We start from the raw sequence: 18,273 nt of genomic DNA, 5'->3' as shown, positions 1-18,273 counted from the left end.
TCACCACCTAAGATCCTATTGAACAACCCAGTCAAAAACTTCCAAAAACTTGTGTCTATTTTACTGGTATAGTATTATTTTTTAAAGCATATGAATGACTTTTAAAAGTAACATAATTTGCATATATTTCAGATGCTGCATTTGCCATGTTAATTTCTAAAATAGTTATTTTTGACGTAGTACTTAAGTAATTCATCTTTGGCATGTGCGTTATTGATACCTTATGATTCTTAATTCTGTCTGATAAAACCTAGGAACCGGATATTGATAAATCATGTAATAAAATGGTTATAGTATAACGGGGTGGAATTATATAAGTTCGCTTCCTCCCACTCCCTTTCAAGCAATATTTATTAAATATGTCTAATTATCCTAAGTTTGATTAGTTACCGTATGAATGTATAACTGATGTTTATATTGCTTTTGTGTATAACTTCTATTTGATTGCTTGAAATAAACCATTTCAAATCAAATCAAATCAAATCAAAAACTCCACAGCCATCTCTCCTAGACACTTACATCCTTCCACAGGTATCTCATCAGGACCAAGTGTCTTTCCACTCATCATCCTCTCCAATGCCCCCTCACTCCACCCCTAATAATAATTGTTGTTACTTCCTGCTCCACAACAGTTGCATCTTCAATTCTTTGTTCTCTCTGATTTTCTTAATTCCTTAACTCTTCAAAGTATTCTTTCCATCTTTACACTAATAATATGTGTCAATACATTATCATCCCTATCCTTAATCCCCCTAACCTCCTGCATGTCTTTCCCATGTCGGTCTCTCTGCCTTGCTAATCTGTATAGGGCACACTCTGCCTCTTTACTACCCAACCATACAAGTCATCATAAGCCCTTTGTGTAGCCTTTGATACCTCCACTTTCACCTTACCTCCACTTTCACCTCACCTGCATCTACCCATACTCCTGACCACCCAGAGCCTGTTTCAACTGCTTCTTAAAAGTAATGCAACTGTTTTTATTTTTAGCTTCCACCAGTTTGTCCTCTTCTCTTCCTTTTCACTTTTCTGTCTCCATATTCTTCATTACCAGAGTCCTCCTACACACCACCATCCTCTACTGTCTGGAAACACTCTCATGTTCCTCTACTTTACCGTCACTGATCTCCTTCACATTACACCCTCTACACAAGATGTAATCTATCTGTGTGCTTCTACCTCCACTCTTATAGGTCACCCTATGTTCCTGCCTCTTCTCAAAGAATGTGTTCACTACAGCCATATCTATTTTTTTGCAAATCAACCATCATCTTCTACGTTCCTTTCCTCGATACAAAACCTGCCCATCACCTCTGTTTCCTGCACCAACAGGTCCATTCAAATCCGCAGCAATGACAACTCTCTCACTTCTAGGGATGCTCATCATCAATAAAGTCCAACCAGAATTTTTCCTTTTCCTCCATGTCACATCTTTGTCACGGTGCCTCTGTCAGCTACCTTCCCCCTCCCCTCTCTGCCCTGATCACGACCAGCTGGTTCCACTCACCTCATCAACCTGCATCATTCGACGCCAGTTCGTTGTTCCTCTACGGTGCTCAGTCTGGTCGACTCATGTTCTTGCTCTTCTCTGCCTTCGCCTCGCTAATTGCTTCTGTGCTGCTCACCCACAGGAAAAAACCTCCACGGGTGCTCCTCTGGTCGCAGTCTGCTGTTCATGCTCCTCGTCTGTTCCTGGGATCCAGCTTCATCCAAGCTCACTGGTTTCTGCCTCAATACCCTCCAGCCTGCCGCGCCTACGCATCAAGATCCTTCTTACCTCAAGTCTGCTCATTCACTGGCTGTGAATTAAATCCCTCATACTTACCAGACGATTCTTTGAGTTTTCTTCCGGGTTTTCAGCATTTGGGTCTGCTAAGCCTCATGAGATCATGACAATCTTACCAGTAAGGCATACCCACTAACAACAAACATCACACCTTCGATTTCTATCTTCAGACTCATCACTCCATCTGACTCTCTTTTTACCTCCACAATATTCCTAACAAACTGCTTTAAGATAACTCCTTTTCCATTTAACTTCTCATCTCCACCATGATAGAGCAATTTGAACCCTGCTCAGAAACTTCTGGTATTGCTACATTTCTACCTGGTCTCTTCCTATAAACCCACCTTCTTATCTTTTTTCAACCAACTGTAGTCCAATTTCCAACGGCACCTTATCGGTGAACAGCACTGATGGTGATCATTATTAATCCAGGCCTCGACTGGTCCGGTTTGGATATGTTTGGTCTGATTTGCTTATTTAGCTAAACAAAGACTCTATGTTGGATGCCTTTTCTAAAACAACCCTCTGTATTTATCCAGACTTGGGACCGGCACAATGAGACCTTCATTTTTGTGATGAGCATAAAATTATCATAAAGTATCAAAAACATTTCAATACTAGAATGGTTGAAACAACTCAAAGCACGGATGAGTTAGAACACCATGAATAAATTAACTAAAAACTAGTCCGAGCTAAGATCATGATGGAGCATCACCATAAAGAACATCTTTAAGATCTGAACTCTGACCTGTAGAGATTCTTCTGATTCTTCAGCTCATTTTTCCTCGTCTTGATCATCTGATGATTCGTCTCCTGAAAGTCCAGCACAGCTGAGAGGAGAGAAGAAAAGCCCAGAAGCAGGTCAGATCATTCTGGAGGACAGCATGTGGACAGCAAAGTACATGTGAGAGGAACAGACCTGCCCCCTCCCTGAAGAAGTGCTTCTTGTTTCCTTTTAACCAGTGGTAGATGGGAAACACGTAGAGCTTTCCATTAGAAGACCTCACCTCCACTTTTGCAGGGAGCCAACTGTCTTTGATTACAAGCCCACGTTTTTCAAGATGGATCAGCAGCAGCTCTCCGAGGTCTGCAGAACAGGTCACAGTGAAGGTGGACTCCTGGATTTAGGAGAAAACGCTTTCAGAACATCATCCCAAGTAACTGAAGTCAGCTGAATGAAGCTGCATCTCCAATGGATTCACTTCGTTTTTTATTTTATTTTATTGTCACTCATTTTTCAGATCACCATGCCGTACTTGTGTGTGTATGTTTAGCTCTCACAGAGCCTATTTTATAAGTGCATACAGGTCACTAATGTCTGAAGATGAACAACCCAAGAAAGGCAGAAACTCAGGAGTGGTATACACAGTTAATTTGTAGACATTCAGGAAGGTTTGTATTTCAGAGAACTAAGGATGAAGAGCTACAGTATGTTGATCTGGGTGCATTGAGAGAAAAACCCAGCAAACAGTCCAAAGGGTTCATCCAAACAGAGGTATATGGAGAAGGTCAGAACAGTCAGTAAATCCTCAGCTAACTCAAGGTCCAAAAATAGATTTAGGAACAGAAAGGTAACACAACATGACATAATCTGGTCTTCAACAAACTAGCAGAGAATCAGAAAGTATCAGACGAGTATGTGCAGCTCAGAACAAGAGAGGGTAATGAAGCTGATGAAGAGGGAGCAGAGTGTGGCAACAGATCAGATTAAAAGAGAAAAAAATACGTTAAAATAACAGAGGATGAAATGACACTAAAAATAAATGGGTATAAATAAAACTCTTGATCCACACTGCATATACCTAAAAGTTGTGTGCCAAGCGCCATAGAACCAAAAGTTGTGATTTTTTTTAAAACATCGTTGATAACTGGGAAATACAAATAGCAAGAACAATAATCCGTTACACAAAATATTCGCCAAAAACAATTCACCATCAGACACAAAGCAAAGATCATTCCTAAACACCCACGATTTTTTAAAACAGGACAAACGACCCAACAGTCTGAAGAAAGACAACTCCAGCATCTTTTACCCTGACACATAAATAAAACAATGAATGGTAAAAAACAAATCACAATTAAAAAGACGCCAGAAAGCCTCTCACACTCAAAACATGAAAAACTGTCTCTCTAAGGTCACAAAAAGGGCAGGAGTCAGAAACCCTGGGGTTCAAAACTGAGATAAAATAGATTATTGTTAGAAAATGATGTAAGATCTTCCACTGGAGGTCACTATTTCTCTTCCTCAGAGGAGCCTGGTTATGAACTCTCCAATGCAGTCCACCCCCCACCCCCCTTAGCAGTTTTTAAGTCTATGCACTGGGAAGTTGGTTCTGCAACTTAGTCCTGTCCAAAACCTTCACACAGTTATTGTACAAGGTCCTCCTGTTTCCACAGTGAAGAATCAGGCCATTGGGATTGAAGGGACGAAGCAGAAGAAGAAGAGACCAGATTGAAACAGCTGCTGGAAGTCTGGCAGCACAGTAGATCACAACAGATTTCTCGTCCCTTCTTTTATCATTTTAATTCATATTTTTCATGGCTTTGTCTTGTTTTACTTGTTCAGTAGTAATTACCCACAAGCCCCTGTCTTCTCTATTTGGGTCTTCCAGAAGCATCATTCTTTACACTATTGGTAATTTGCAGCAGTGCAGTAGCAGGTGTGGCTCATATGATCAATACTTACATCCCCTCTATGGAAGAAAAACTTGTTTCTTCCCAGCTTCCCATGTTGGCTGCTCCCCCGTTTACCCACCAGAGTGATGTACACATCATCCTTGGTGCCAGCATAGGCCATGTCCTGGGTGTAAACAGTCACTTGATACTCTGCCTTCATGTTTCCCCTCAGCGCAGCAATCCTGACTGAAAAAAAGCCATTAAGAAAACACCAAAACCAGGTCAACAAAGCCCCCTTCATGGTAGCTGGATCAGGCAGCAACTGAGATGCTTTTTGCTCCATCCTTGGAGTGGTTTATAAGGACCCCATGATGCGTAGAAATCCCGCCCTGCTGTGTCTGTTGGTAGTGTGCTACTCTGTTGTTGAACTACGAAAGTGTCATGTATGAAACAAATGATCATAACCAAGGCCTTGTGATAACTCCTCGTGGTCAGAAATGTGGTGTAGGGGTTGATACCAGCACAGGTGGCTCTATAAATCACAGGCTGTGGTTAGACCAGCTGTATGGTCAGATTACAATTCTGAGCAATCATTTAAAAAGTAAAAGCACACACATGTGATCCTCAGCACGGGGCTGATACAAAAACACTTTCATCAGTCCAAATGAGAAGTCAGAGTGGTGATCTGTGCAGAAACAACAGGTTCATATCTGCACAGTCCACAGTTTATCTCACAGTCCTTGAATGCAGACTAGACGAATCATGTTATGGTTTATGGAGCTGTGGATAAACGTCCTGTCCTGGGGAAAAAGGTAGAACACAAAGTTTATGTGAAGAACAAACAACCTGTCTGTGCAATAGCTGTGTATTGTGTGTTTGGATGAGTTGTGGGTTTACTAACAGTTACTACATTTGGTGGGTGCAAAGGCTCCTTTTTATATTCCATTATAATCCATCCTGTTTACGCTTTATATGCTACCCCTAGGAAACATAATCAGGAAACACAGCATTAATTTTCATTGTTATGCCGACGATACGCAGTTGTATTTATCCATGAAGCCTGACCAGAATGACAAAATAGAGAAACTGAACGCCTGCATCAGAGACATCAAGACCTGGAAGACAATTAATTACCTCCTCTTGAACCCAGAAAAAACTGAGGTCATTATACTTGGTCCTAAAAACCTCAGAGATACTCTGTCTGCTCAGATAGTCTCCCTGGGTGGCATAAGTATAGCCTCCAATTCCACAGTTAGAAACCTTGGGGTTTTATTTGACCAGGATTTATCATTTAAGGCTCACATATCTCAGGCGTGCAGAACTGCCTTTTTTCACCTGCGGAATATTGGTAAGATCAGAAATATACTTTCTAAGATTGATGCTGAAAAACTCATCCATGCTTTTGTTACGTCGAGGCTGGATTACTGTAACTCCTTGTTAGCAGCGTGTCCTAAGAGTTCCTTAAGAAGTCTCCAGCTTGTTCAGAACGCAGCAGCTAGATTGTTAGCAGGAACTAGCAGAAGAGATCACATCACTCCTGTGTTAGTTTCGCTCCAATGGCTCCCAGTTGATTCCAGAATCAAGTTCAAGATCCTCCTGTTAACCTATAAGGCCTTACATGGAATGGCCCCGTCCTATATTAAGGACCTCATAGTCCTTTACCATCCAATAAGAACACTTCGCTCGCAAAATGCAGGACTGCTTGTGGTTCCTAGAATTAGTAAAAGTACGGTTGGAGGTAGAGCGTTTAGCCACCAAGCCCCTGTTTTATGGAATAAACTCCCAGCTCATGTAAGAGAGACCGATTCAGTTTCTACATTCAAAGCTAGACTGAAAACATTCCTCTTTGGACAGGCTTATTGTCAGACTAGTTAGTATTCAGAGATTATTTAACTTAATGTTAATGTCTTTAAATTAAACTTAATAATAACTATTTGTTTTAAAAGGCTGCTAGAAGTTGAAGCTGGGGTAACTATGGTGCACTGGGGTTCTGTCCTCTTTTCTTTTCTACTTCTACCCTTCCTCTCCTCTATTCTTGATCATTATTCATCATTTAGTTCCCCATGCCTCTGTTTGGTACAGTGCGATTCATGTATTATCCCTCTTTTCCTCTCCCCTCCTGGGGAGTGGGAGTGCTTCCAGACTCCAGTTGTTTCATCCGTGCTCCAGTTCCTGACCGTTTACCTCGCCTTTGCTCCCGCTCCTACACCTGGCTGTGGATCCTGTCTCCGGCTCGACTCGCGCCTTTGACTGTCCCCACAACCACGGCTGGATGAAGCTCGTCTGCTGGACTTTAAATATGTAGTTGTTGATTTAGATAAGTTAATTCATCTCTAAGAGTTCTGGTAAATCGCCTGTCCGTCCTGGGGGAGGATCCCTCCTTCATGTGGACACCCCTGAGGTTTCTTCGTTTTTTCCGGAACCGTTTTTTTTAGGAGTTTTTTCTTACCGCGAAGGGGGGTCTAAGGGCAGGGATGTCCAGTTTAGTTTAGCCAGTTAGTTAGTTCAATTTAGTATTTTCCTTTTGAATTCTATGAATTTGTGATCCTTTTGAGTTCATATTTTACTTCAAAGCCCATCGAGACGACTGTTGTGATTTTGGGCTATACAAATAAAATTGAATTGAATTGAATTTTTATATTCCATACTAGTTCGTGCATCCCTACTTATCTGAACATTTTTACAATCCAAATGAACTGATTAAGCCAGTGCAAATCATTTTAGGCTTTTTTTCTATCTCATTTTCAAAGACCAGAAACAATCTTAATGAAAATGAGCCATTTTTCAATACGTGCAGCTGAGAGCTCTCACTGCCTGATCAGACTTTATTTCACCATAAGTGAAACAATTTCTGAATTTATTTAAATGTGTTTGCTTCTACAAACTCTTTCCAAAAAAAATCACAGAAAAGTGTATTAATTAATTCAAAAATTCCACTCAAAGAACTAAACTTTCATTTATAAAATTCAAAAAATTTAAATAGTGTGGAGAAATTTGCCCAAATTCTGCAGAGCTTTTATGTTTCACCAAGTAATCATTTACTAAACTCAAATCAGCCACATGTCATTTAACTGGTTCAGTTTAGTTCATTACAGGGAAGACGTCAGAGTTGACAACTAAGTCGAATGAAAGATGAAGAATTCCAATTCACCACAATCTAAAATTTTCTAAAGAATAAAAAATAAATGTTTTTTTTTTTTTGCTTATTCTTATTTTTTATTATTGTTGTGGTTAAAACAAAATGAAATATTTTAGATTTGCTAATATTGACTGTTAAAGTACCAGAGGCACTAAACAACGTATGAAATAAAAAAGATTGAGGGAGTTTCTGATTGTTGAAGGAGCAAAAATGTTGGGGTCAAATCCAAAATTTATGTGTTTTATTTTTATGATTATATCTTAGAGTTATGGAAAAGATAACCTCTGTTTTAGTGCTCCGACAATGCAAATATCTGCTCTGTGAAATTATGTTAAACTACATTTGTGCATGTACTAATGAAATAAATGCTAGGTCTAAAAGACCAAAATAATTATTCGGTTCCAACAAAAACCTGAAATCTAAATAGTCAAAGATAAACAGTTGGGTTTAGCTGTAATGTTACCTTGAATCATTTTGCTACTAATGTTTATTTAAGAGAAAATCATTAAAGAAAGACTATCTCCATTTCAGAATACATGAGCTCTGAAGGTCTAACCTAAAGATTAAGGAAAGACATTGAATCAACACAACATTTGTGACCATCAGAAAAGCATGTTTGTTTCTACAACTGTTTGGACTCTAAAAAGTCCACAGCCTCTACCAGGGACAGCTGTTCACAGACAATTAACCTGGAATATTTGAATGGTTTAACAGTTCTCTTTCATTTAAAAAGATTCAATGTTTATCTCGACATGTGCACGATGAGATTAGAAAATGAAAAGAAAAGAATTCAACAATGGTAAAGAAATAGATAACTATCATAACGGAAATTTCCGGGTTGTCTCCAAATTCCTTCACCATTCACTATGGTGCGTTTGCTATTTTGTAGTCCCAGAAGTCTCTGCAATAAAACAGTGTGCATAGATGCTCAGTAAATTGGGGAATATAGACCATAATACATTACGTTTGAACAACTTGTGAAAATAAAATTTTTTATACTATGTAAGGTTGTGTCTGAATTCCTACTCTAACCCCTAACTACTGTAAAAGTATAGTAGTGAAAGAAGAAACTGTTTTTTTTTTCATTTATACCTTTGAGCTTTGAAAAAGTTAAATGTTTCTGTTTGCCGACGCAAATAGTTGCTCTGTGAAATAATTACATTTATATGCGTCAATATAACCCTTGTGCTATCTTTGTTATCTTTTTTTGACACCATCAGTCACTCCGGTTACCATGGCGTCGCGTGTGTGGCAGCATATCTGGGCAGCTCTACCCTTTTGTGTTCCTTACTTTGCGTTTTTTTAATATTTTCTTCCACCTTATTTGTGTTTTTTGTATTTCTCAACAACTAATACAAAGTTCTGCAACAAAAGACAGGAACATCATTACTTTTGCTTTTTGTTTTTTTGTTTTTTCTCAACTTTTTGAACCGGCCTTGGGGGATCAGTTGCGATGCAGCTCCATTGTTTACACTCGAGATCAGCTGTCCGCGCTCTCTTAAGGCCCGTTCACACCGGGACGAATTTCGCCGGCGATTTTCGCCGACGTTTAACGCCTCGTGACTAAACAAAGGGCACCAATGAGAGTGTGCACACCGACGCGAAAAAACGCCACGCGTCAAAGCGTAAAAAAAAAACAACGCCTCGGGTTTGTTTGTTTTTTTCGATGCATCGCGTCGAAATCTACTCGACCAATGAGAATGGCGCTTTTGCCCACGTTTCTGGAGCTTCTGAAGTTACAGTAAAACACAACTTGGGGGCGCTCAAACACAAAACTGCCTTGCTGAGCACACATACCAGCGAAGAAGATAGACGCCAAGTAGCGTCTACACTGCCGCGAAGAAATAATGACGGACATTCTAAAATATCCCCGAACCGAGCACCAGTTGGAGCTACTGGTGCTTGAAATATTCATGTCTTCTTTGTTTGATTCTGACAATCGCGTAAATACTTGCTCTCTTCTTCTGAGTGAAAAGCGACTTTAAGAAGCGTAAAGTTGCGCAGCGCCACCTTGTGTACAGGAGCATTTCTGTTTACATTAAGCGCCATCTAATGTCAGGGAATGAAATTGCATGTTTGCTCGGCTCATCTTCAGCGAAAATCGCCTGGGTGTGAACACAAAAAACGTGGCGAAAAACGCTGGCGAATAACACCTGGCGAATATTCGTCCCGGTGTGTACGGGCCTTAACAAGCTGGACGAGCTAACGGCGCTCATGCGTCTGCAGCGGGTGTACCGTGAGAGCAGCCTGCTGTGTTTCACCAAGACGTGGCTCAACCAGGACATGACAAACTCCGTGGTCTCAGTTAACGGATTCACGCTGGTGCGGGCAGTGGCGGTTTTTGATATGGGCGATGTGGGCGGTCGCCCAGGGCGGCACTTCATAGGGGGCGGCATTTGCCGTGCCCGATGCTGTGCAACTATATTCAAAGAGGCTACTTTATTCTAGGAGGAAGCTTTGCGCTTTTAATTTGAAATTGCTTCAGCTGCCGACACTTAACACTTTTAAATTGAAACATCAGACTCTTAAGAATGTATTCATCCTGTTTCCTCTTCACACTTATGGTGCAAAAAAAAAAAAAAAAAAAAAAAAATGAAATAACTCAGAGTGAAACAACATAAAACAGGCACATGAAAAGGAATTAGGCAGAACAAACACCCGTGCTCAACCCAATTTCAACAAAAGCAGGCAATGGGGATTATTTCCCATAATTCTTTGCTCCGACACAGCAGAACCGACGCACGCGTGACCACCGCCCTCTGCTGCAAGATGCTTGCGGCCACACCTCTTTGCGGTAGTCTTTGGAGCATAAGTCCAAAAACTCGAGAGGGGGGCGCAACTCGCCGGTGGCTGGCTGAATCACGCTAAGAGGTGATTGGGAGAATTTTCTATCTGACAATCAACTCTGGGCCGCAGCTGTGCCTTCCGTCATAGAGACGGAGCCGCGTGTGTCAGAGGGAAGGGGAGGGGGAGGGATTGTTACGGGGGGAGAAGGGAGGAAGCACCCAGGCGCAGAGAGCGAGAGGAGGCGGGGGCTTTAATAAACAAAACTAAGGACGCAAAACCAAAACCACTGCAGACGGGAGGCTAGAAACACTAAACACTCGAAACGGGGAGAGCAGACTAACATACTATGGACCAGCCCAGGAGAAAGGGAATGACAAGACTTAAATACATACAGACAACCGAGACACAGGTGAACACAATCAGGAAGGATGGGGAACCAAAGTAAAACTCACAACAAAAACGAAACAGGAAACCCTACAAAATAAAACAGGAAGTTAAACTCAAATCATGCCAGAACAAAAAGGAAACAAACCACAGGGGCAAAGAAACAGAAACCGTAACAGGGGTGCTGGGTGCAGACCATTTTTTATGGATTGAGTTTTTTTGGAGGATTTCTACTGTTGGTGTTGCACAAATTTAGGGAAATGCCAAATATTTTTGGAGTAATCCCACTGATGAATTCTATGATTTAGTCTTTTATGTTCTATAAGACATAAACATATTAAAAACAATACGTTTTTTTTTTAGATCTAATCCCTCTGATATGTTTCACAAAGACTCACTCAGGACGTCACACATTAAGAAATTATTGCTAAAAATGAAGCAGGAGTCCAGCTTAAAAAAATGCTCTAAAAAATGATAAAAGAGCAAAAAAAAAACGGAAATATTTGAATTGTAATTTCTTATTAATATTTCCAGGCTTTCTTTGTTTTATTCTGCAGCATGTTCATATTTGTATAATTTTGACAGAATATATTTCTATGGAGAGCTAAGTATTACAAGTTATTTAGGGTTTAAGTTAACTTGTGTTCCTGTTTTTATTCATATTTATGTTCAAAAAGTTCAGTTTAAAAGGTTTAAAAGTTTAGCTTTAGTGTGTTCAGTAAATGTTTATCTTCTTCGGCCAAAAACCTTAAGCGTGTTTGACTGAGTTTGACCCCCCTGTAATACGAGTCTAGAAAATGCATGCATTTTTTTATGTAAAATTGCTAAAAAGAAGATAGGGAACACAACAGGATGTTGTCAAATTTTGTATGGGTGCGGTGCGGGGGGGGGGGGGGGCGCCTGTGGGGTTACTCGCCCAGGGAGTAAGTTAGTGTAGAACCGCCACTGGGTGCGGGCGGACCGGAGCGTGGCGCAGACTGGAAAGAAGAAAGGCGGTGGTCTGGCAGTGTTCGTGAACGACAGATGGTGTAACCCCAACCACATCACTGTGAAAGAACAGCACTGCAGCAAGGACATTGAACTGGTGGCAGTCAGCGTTCGGCCGTACTACTAGTACTACCTTCCACAGGAGTTCTCCCATGTGCTGGTGGTGACTGTTTACATCCCTCCGTCGGCCGACGCTGCTGTTGCTTGTGAGCGCGTGCACAGCACCGTGTCCCAGCTGCAGACACAACACTGCAGGCCCTGATCCTGATTTCTGGGGACTTTAACCATGCATGCACCCCCCTCTCTGCCACCCTGTCCAACTTCACCCAGTATGTGAACTGTCATACAAGGGACAGAAAAACTCTGGACCTTTTCTATGCTAACGTCAAGAATGCATATACTGCTGCCCCCCTCCCTCCTTTAGGACGCTCTGATCACAACCTGGTCCATCTCTCCTCTGCTTACACTCCAGTGGTGAAACAGCAGAAACCACAGGTTAAGACGGTGAAGATCTGGACTGAGGAGGTAACAGAGCGACTAAAGGACTGTTTTAGCCCCACAGACTGGGACGTTCTCTGCAGTCCACACGGGGAGGACATTGACAGTCTCACTGACTGCATCACGGACTATGTCAATGTTTGTGTGGAAAACACAGTGCAAACAAAATCAGTGCAGTGTTTTTCCAACAATAAGCCCTGGGTCACTCCTGAGCTGAAGACCCTCCTAAATGAGAAGAAGAGGGCTTTTCTCTCTGGGGAGAAGGAGGAGCTACGCAGAGTACAGAGGGACCTGAAATACAACATCAGGCAGTGCAAGGACTGCTACAGGAAGAAGCTAGAGCAGCGCCTGGAACAGAACAACATCCGTGATGTGTGGAGGGGTCTGAAACACATCTCAGGACATGCTGAGGCTGGAAATGGTCGCCAGGTCACAGCTGACCAAGCCTGGGCAAATGAACTGAACCTGTTCTTTAACAGATTTGATTCTGCCCAGCCCCCAGTCTCCACCCACACGGCCCCCGTCTTCACACCTTTCCAGCTCAGGCGTCTCCTCCCAGCTCCAGCTGTTACCACCTCAGCACCAACCGGTCCACTCTGCCCTTCTTCCAACAGAAGCAAAGGGACGCCCCCAACGACTCACAGCACCAGACCAGCCACCGCCCACCCACCCTCCAACCCCCCTCTGCCTCACCCTGAATCAGGTTAGGATGGAGTTAAGAAGAACAAAGGCCAGGAAGGCAACAGGCCCTGACAATATCACCTCCAGGCTCCTCAGGGAGTGTGCAGACCAGCTCTGTGTGTGTGTGTGTGTGTGGGGGGCTGTTCATATTTAATATGAGCCTCAGACTGGAGAAGGTACCACTCCTCTGGAGGACTTCCTGCCTGGTTCCGGTTCCAAAGGTACCTCGTCCTACGGAACCGAACCACTTCAGACCTGTCGCCTTGACTTCCCACCTGATGAAGGCTATGGAGAGGATCATCCTCAGCCATCTCCGCACCCAGGTGAGCTCAGCACTGGACCCGCTGCAGTTTGCATATCGACCAGGCATCGGGGTGGATGACGCCATCATCTACCTGCAGCGTCGGGCCCTGTCTCACCTGGAGGCCCCTGGGAGCCCTGTGAGAGTCATGTTTTTTGATTTCTCCAGTGCTTTCAAAACAATTCAGCCATCACTGCTGAGGGGGAAGCTGGAGGTTGCAGGTGTGGACCAACATCTCACTGCTTGGACCATCAACTACCTCCCAGACCACAGTTTGTGAGGCTGCGTGACTGTGTGTCTGATGTGGTGGTCTGCAGCACGGGGGCACCTCAAGGGACTGTGCTCTCCCCATTCCTGTTCACCCTGTACACATCAGACTTCATCTACGACTCCCACCACTGTCATCTGCAGAAGTTCTCAGATGACAGTGCCATTGTGGGCTGTGTTTCAGGGGGGGGGGGCGAGCAGGAGTACAGGGGGGTCATCTCTGACTTTGTTGGCTGGTGTGAAATTGACCACCTGCTGCTAAACACCAGAAAGACAAAGGAGCTGGTCCTGGACTTCAGGAGGTCCTCCCACCTCCCACCGCCTTCTCCACTGCTGCTGTGGTGTTTTCAGTCCAGGAGAGGTCCTCAGTGATCTGCACGTCCAGGTAGCTAAAAGAGTGAACCCTCTCCACACTGTCTCTATTTATGTACAGTGGGAGTCTGAAACTATGCGATCAGACCCAACTTCTGATCATGTGATCAGATCAAGACATCTGTAGCCTCTTTGTGTTCATTTGTGTGTTGGTTTATTATATCACTAATAAATTATCCAGCATGTGCACTGTATCTGATTAATATTAAATATTTAAAACATAATTAGATTACTAATGTATAACCCGTGTTAATTCAAAATGAAATAAATCCAGTAAATTAAAAAACTGAATAGAATCAATTCTGGAAATTACTGGTGACACACAGCTCCACTTTACACATAGTTTTTTTTTCTGTTGCTAAACTGCAGCTCTTTGTTTTTCACAAAATAATGAAAGTGTCAGATTAAAGTTAAATTAAGGATTTATTTATTTTGAATTACAGTAAGAATATGATCATCAACAGTCCGTGAAGGCCCTGAAGGCCTCATCACCACGGCAACAACAGGTTTTCAAAACTTCAGTTGAATTGAGAAAAGCAGGACATTTTCAGAAGGAGAAGAAGAAGAAAAGTCTGCCGTTAGGATGAACGACAACAAAGAAACTTTTAGTTTTTCAGCTCAAATCCAAAGTTTGGAGGAGGAGCTTCAGAGGTAAACTCCAACTCTTTTAGCAGGAAATCTTTGAGAAAGCAGAAGAAGTTGTGGTCTTCTGTGTTCCTCCTCCTGCTTCAGATGCAGACTCCCACGTGAAAAGCTGAGGTCTGAGAACAGGCTGCTGTCAGCTCAGAGCTGCAGGCTGGAGGAAGACCGGAAGGACATGGAGCAGTTCCTGCCGCACCACTCCGCTGAGTTGGACAAGCAGATCCAGGACATGGAGGAGCGGCTGAAGCTGCAGCAGCTCGTCCAGACACGAGAGCTGCAGGCTCTGAAGCTGCAGCTCCACCAGGAGAAGCTGCAGCTTCAGGAGAGGATGGACCTGCTGAGCTCTGAGGTCACACAGCAAGGTGAGCATCCAACATGCTCCTCCATGGAAAGCTGCACACCTCCTCTCCTCCTCATCTGTCCTCCCTCCCAGCCGCTAGAATGAAGGAACAGCAGGAAGAGCTGAAGCAGCAGGAGGAGCTGAAGCAGCAGCTGCCCAGCGTTGAGCAGCAGCTGCTCCAACGAAGATCTAAAGTCCAATCTGCTAAGCAACAGCTGTGTTCAGATCCCAAACAGTAAAGCTGACAGAGAATCCAAGCCTGTCCATGTTGGATGGACCGCAGGCTTTGACTCTTTGTCCTCCAACAGACATGAAGCAGAGGAGACGGAGACATTTAACAGGCTCCTGGAGAGCCGGCTGGCACAGATGATGGAGGAGAAGAAGGAGGAGCTCAGAGAGGTGAAGGAGAAGTCAGAGCTCCTGCTGCAGCAGAACAAAGCTTTGTTCAAGGAGAAAGGCGTTCTTCAGGTCTCTCTCAGGAACTACTGCAGTGAGGTGGAGGAAGTGAAGGCCAACATGAAGAAGGACTCGCTGCAGATCCTCAGTCTCAAAAAGGTATGAGGACCTCTGATCTTTACTAAACCACTGAAGCTTTTCAGGATCTCAAAGCAGCTGTTGGAGGCGGAGCCAAAGGAGGGCCGTCCCACCACTGCTGGAAGTTAGAGAGTTTGTGTCTGAGGACTCAAAGATGGAGGAAGCTGCTGCTGCTTCATCTCATCCCCGTTTTACACTTTCAGGACGTGGAGGAGCTGAGCAGGAGGCTGCAGCTGCTGAAGACGGAAGAGGAGGTCAGGACGCCACAGAGCGCGCTCCAGCTGAAGAACGCCCCCAGGTACCAGACGGACCTCCTGCTGCTGCAGCAGATTTCTCTGTTTGACCTCACAGACGATTGAGATTCTCCAGCTGAAGTCAGAAAAGATCAGAAAGTTTTAGTTTATGATTAGCCTTAGGAGACATTTGAGTTTAAAGAAACGCATCCATGTGTGTTAATTATTCTTTATTTCTACAATTTATTTACATTTGAATAAAACATGTTTGGAGATGACTTTATTGAAAGAGACAGACTTTTGCTGCATCAGGACAAAAACTATCATGAAGTTCATGACGGCTGTTAGACTGACGCTCCTCCACTCTGACACTTTCTGATCCAACATCACAGAGCTCCTCTGAATGTTGATAAAAACTTATCAAAATAAAAGAGCATCCAGAAAAACACTTAAGAAGATAAAAGTCCCAAACAATCATTAATGAACTTTTACAGATGTCACAGCAGAACTCCTGGATGTTTGAACATCTGTGAAGAAGCAGGACTGCAGTCTGACAGAACATGACCAGCAGTTGGAAATGAAGACTCACCTGGACTTTAGCTTTCAGTCTGGAAGTTGTCATGTTCTTGATAACAATCCAGGTTTGTCTTCATGAACCGTGTCTTTGTTCTCTAAAAAGCTCCTTTATGACAGAGGAGCCATCTTCTCTCTGAGCTGTGAGGCTGGATGCTCCTCTGGTTCTACCTTCTAATTCTGACCTGAAGGTTCTTCAAAAATGGACCTGAAGGATGAAGCAGACGTTACAGATTGTTCCAGAACCTTCTGAAAGGATCTCTGAGAGTTTCATGACATAAAAACCAGCAGAAAAACTTCAGTCTGAACATCATCAGACTTCAGTTTTTCCTCTTCTCTGTGGAACAAACGGCTGCAGGAACTTTCTTTCCTTCACATGAAACTTTCTGCTCTGCCGTTTCAGGAAGTCTCTCATCTCACCCATGAAACATCAGCGCCAACCCCCCCCCCAGCTGTGAAGGGGGGTCAGCAGCAGAGAAGGACTAAAGCCTGTGAGAGGCAGCAACCTCAGACCACAGAGACCCCCCTCCTTCTGTCCAGAACTCTCACAGGCCTCTACGAGCCCAGATCTACGACCAGAAGCTGTTGGAAATTCTGCAAAGACAAGAAAATCAGATTCCTTCAGGCTGACCCGGACCCCTGCAGTCTGGTTCTGGAGTCCTTCAGGCTGACCCGGACCCCTGCAGTCTGGTTCTTCAAATAAATCTGCACATCTGCAGCTGCAGACCTGCCTCCTGCATCCACTTGTCTCTCATGGACAGTTCAGGCTAAAATGTTCAGAAAGTTTATTTAGTTTCAAACTTTCCTTCCTTTTTTAACAACATTAGAACCTCAAAGAGGAGAAGCAGAGACGCTCACAGAAAAAGACAATCAACAGTTTTTCCAGACATCCTGTTACTTTAAAGAAACAACAAATTCTGCTGGAGAACATCTGAGGAGGAGGAAGATGCTGCTCCTGCAGAGAGCAGCTCCAAGGCCTCATGTCACCTTAATGGGTAAAGTAGTTCTTTGGTTATCTCTTAAATACAGGAGAGCATACTATGTTACACATTTGCTTCAAATGTGTAACATTTTCTTTATAGTTTTTGTACAAAACAAACAGTAGTTTAAAATCTCCAAACACTTTCTTATCATCACATTTCTGAGTCATCTGTGGACATTTTATAAAACATTAAACTAGGGCTGCACGGTGGTGCAGTGGTTAGCGTGGGTTTTCTCCAGGATCTCCGGCTTCCTCCCACCGTCCAGAAACATGCTTCATAGGTTGATTGGCAACTCTAAATTTGACCATAGGTGTGAGAGTGAATGGGTGTGTGATTGTGGACGTTCTACCCTGTGACAGACTGGCGACCTGTCCAGGGCATCCCCTGCCTTTGCCCACAAGTGGCTGGTATAGGCTCCAGCAGCCCTGTGACCCAGAAAGGGAAAAACGGTTAAGAAAATTAAAAACAAATGAACCACACTAAGCAGAGTAACAGAAATACTTTAAAATGGAAAAGTACTAAAAACCATCAGTCAAATCCTGCAGAAAGCTCAGAGGAAGCTGGAACCATAAAGTGATAAACATTACAATAGTTTTTATATGAACAAAGTGAGACTTTGAACTTCCTGAAGGTGAAGCATGAGATTACAGAAAAATCTGAGACTAGAATAGACCTGGAATTATCAGACAAGAAGAAACATTTTAAAATGTGCAGAGCATCACGTGGGTCTCTTGGCCTTTTGGGAGAGACTATGCAATGAAATAGAAGCAGAAAATAAAGAATAGGGTTTAATTTATTTATTTTGATTCCACATTTATCAAGGTAACACACAAAAATGAAGTAACATTTTGGACCCTAAAATATAACAAGGCCTCACTGGCCATTTTTAACTAAAAAACAAGATTTGGCTAAAACAAACATGAAAACAGCAAACTGGAATCCTTAATGAGAGACGTGGAGCTGGTCTTTTGACTTCATCACTGACTCGATGGGCTGCAGCTTACTCACTGATAATGTTAAAATGTCTTAAAAGTGTCAGTCTGAGAGGGTCCCCCTGAGTTTGGTGTTGTTCAGGTTCATGAGACTAACCATTGTGCTATCTACCCCACCCTTACTTTGACGTGTTCTCCCTACCATGACAAAGGCGGAT

The 18,273-nt window shown here is 43.1% G+C and overlaps 1 protein-coding gene and 1 long non-coding RNA gene across 2 annotated transcripts; both read left to right on the top strand.

Moving 5' to 3' along the window:
• Positions 1-1,454: 1,454 nt before the first annotated feature.
• LOC110015666 lies at positions 1,455-1,829 on the top strand. The gene is made up of 2 exons (XR_002290918.2): positions 1,455-1,552; positions 1,632-1,829. It is a non-coding gene; the product is annotated as an uncharacterized LOC110015666 (long non-coding RNA).
• A 12,499-nt stretch (positions 1,830-14,328) lies between these two features.
• LOC111947937 (trichohyalin-like) lies at positions 14,329-16,883 on the top strand. Its single transcript, XM_023958817.1, has 6 exons — positions 14,329-14,469; positions 14,551-14,822; positions 14,894-15,035; positions 15,109-15,355; positions 15,538-15,632; positions 16,544-16,883. The coding sequence occupies exons 1-6, from the start codon at positions 14,402-14,404 to the stop codon at positions 16,596-16,598; spliced, it is 879 nt and encodes a 292-aa protein (XP_023814585.1). The 5' UTR covers positions 14,329-14,401; the 3' UTR covers positions 16,599-16,883.
• The last annotated feature ends 1,390 nt before the right edge of the window (positions 16,884-18,273 follow it).

This window comes from Oryzias latipes, chromosome 9, assembly GCF_002234675.1.
Source record: "Oryzias latipes chromosome 9, ASM223467v1".
Classification (NCBI taxonomy): Eukaryota; Metazoa; Chordata; class Actinopteri; order Beloniformes; family Adrianichthyidae; genus Oryzias; species Oryzias latipes.
Note: the sequence above shows the minus strand (reverse complement) of the source record. Positions and strands in the feature narration are given on the sequence as shown.

Coding starts and splice junctions, on each gene's coding strand:
- LOC111947937 (XM_023958817.1), top strand. CDS start 14,402: ATGAACGACAACAAAGAAACTTTTAGTTTTTCAGCTCAAATCCAAAGT. Junction 14,470..14,550: donor TTGGAGGAGGAGCTTCAGAG/GTAAACTCCAAC, acceptor CTCCTGCTTCAG/ATGCAGACTCCCACGTGAAA. Junction 15,356..15,537: donor AGATCCTCAGTCTCAAAAAG/GTATGAGGACCT, acceptor TTACACTTTCAG/GACGTGGAGGAGCTGAGCAG.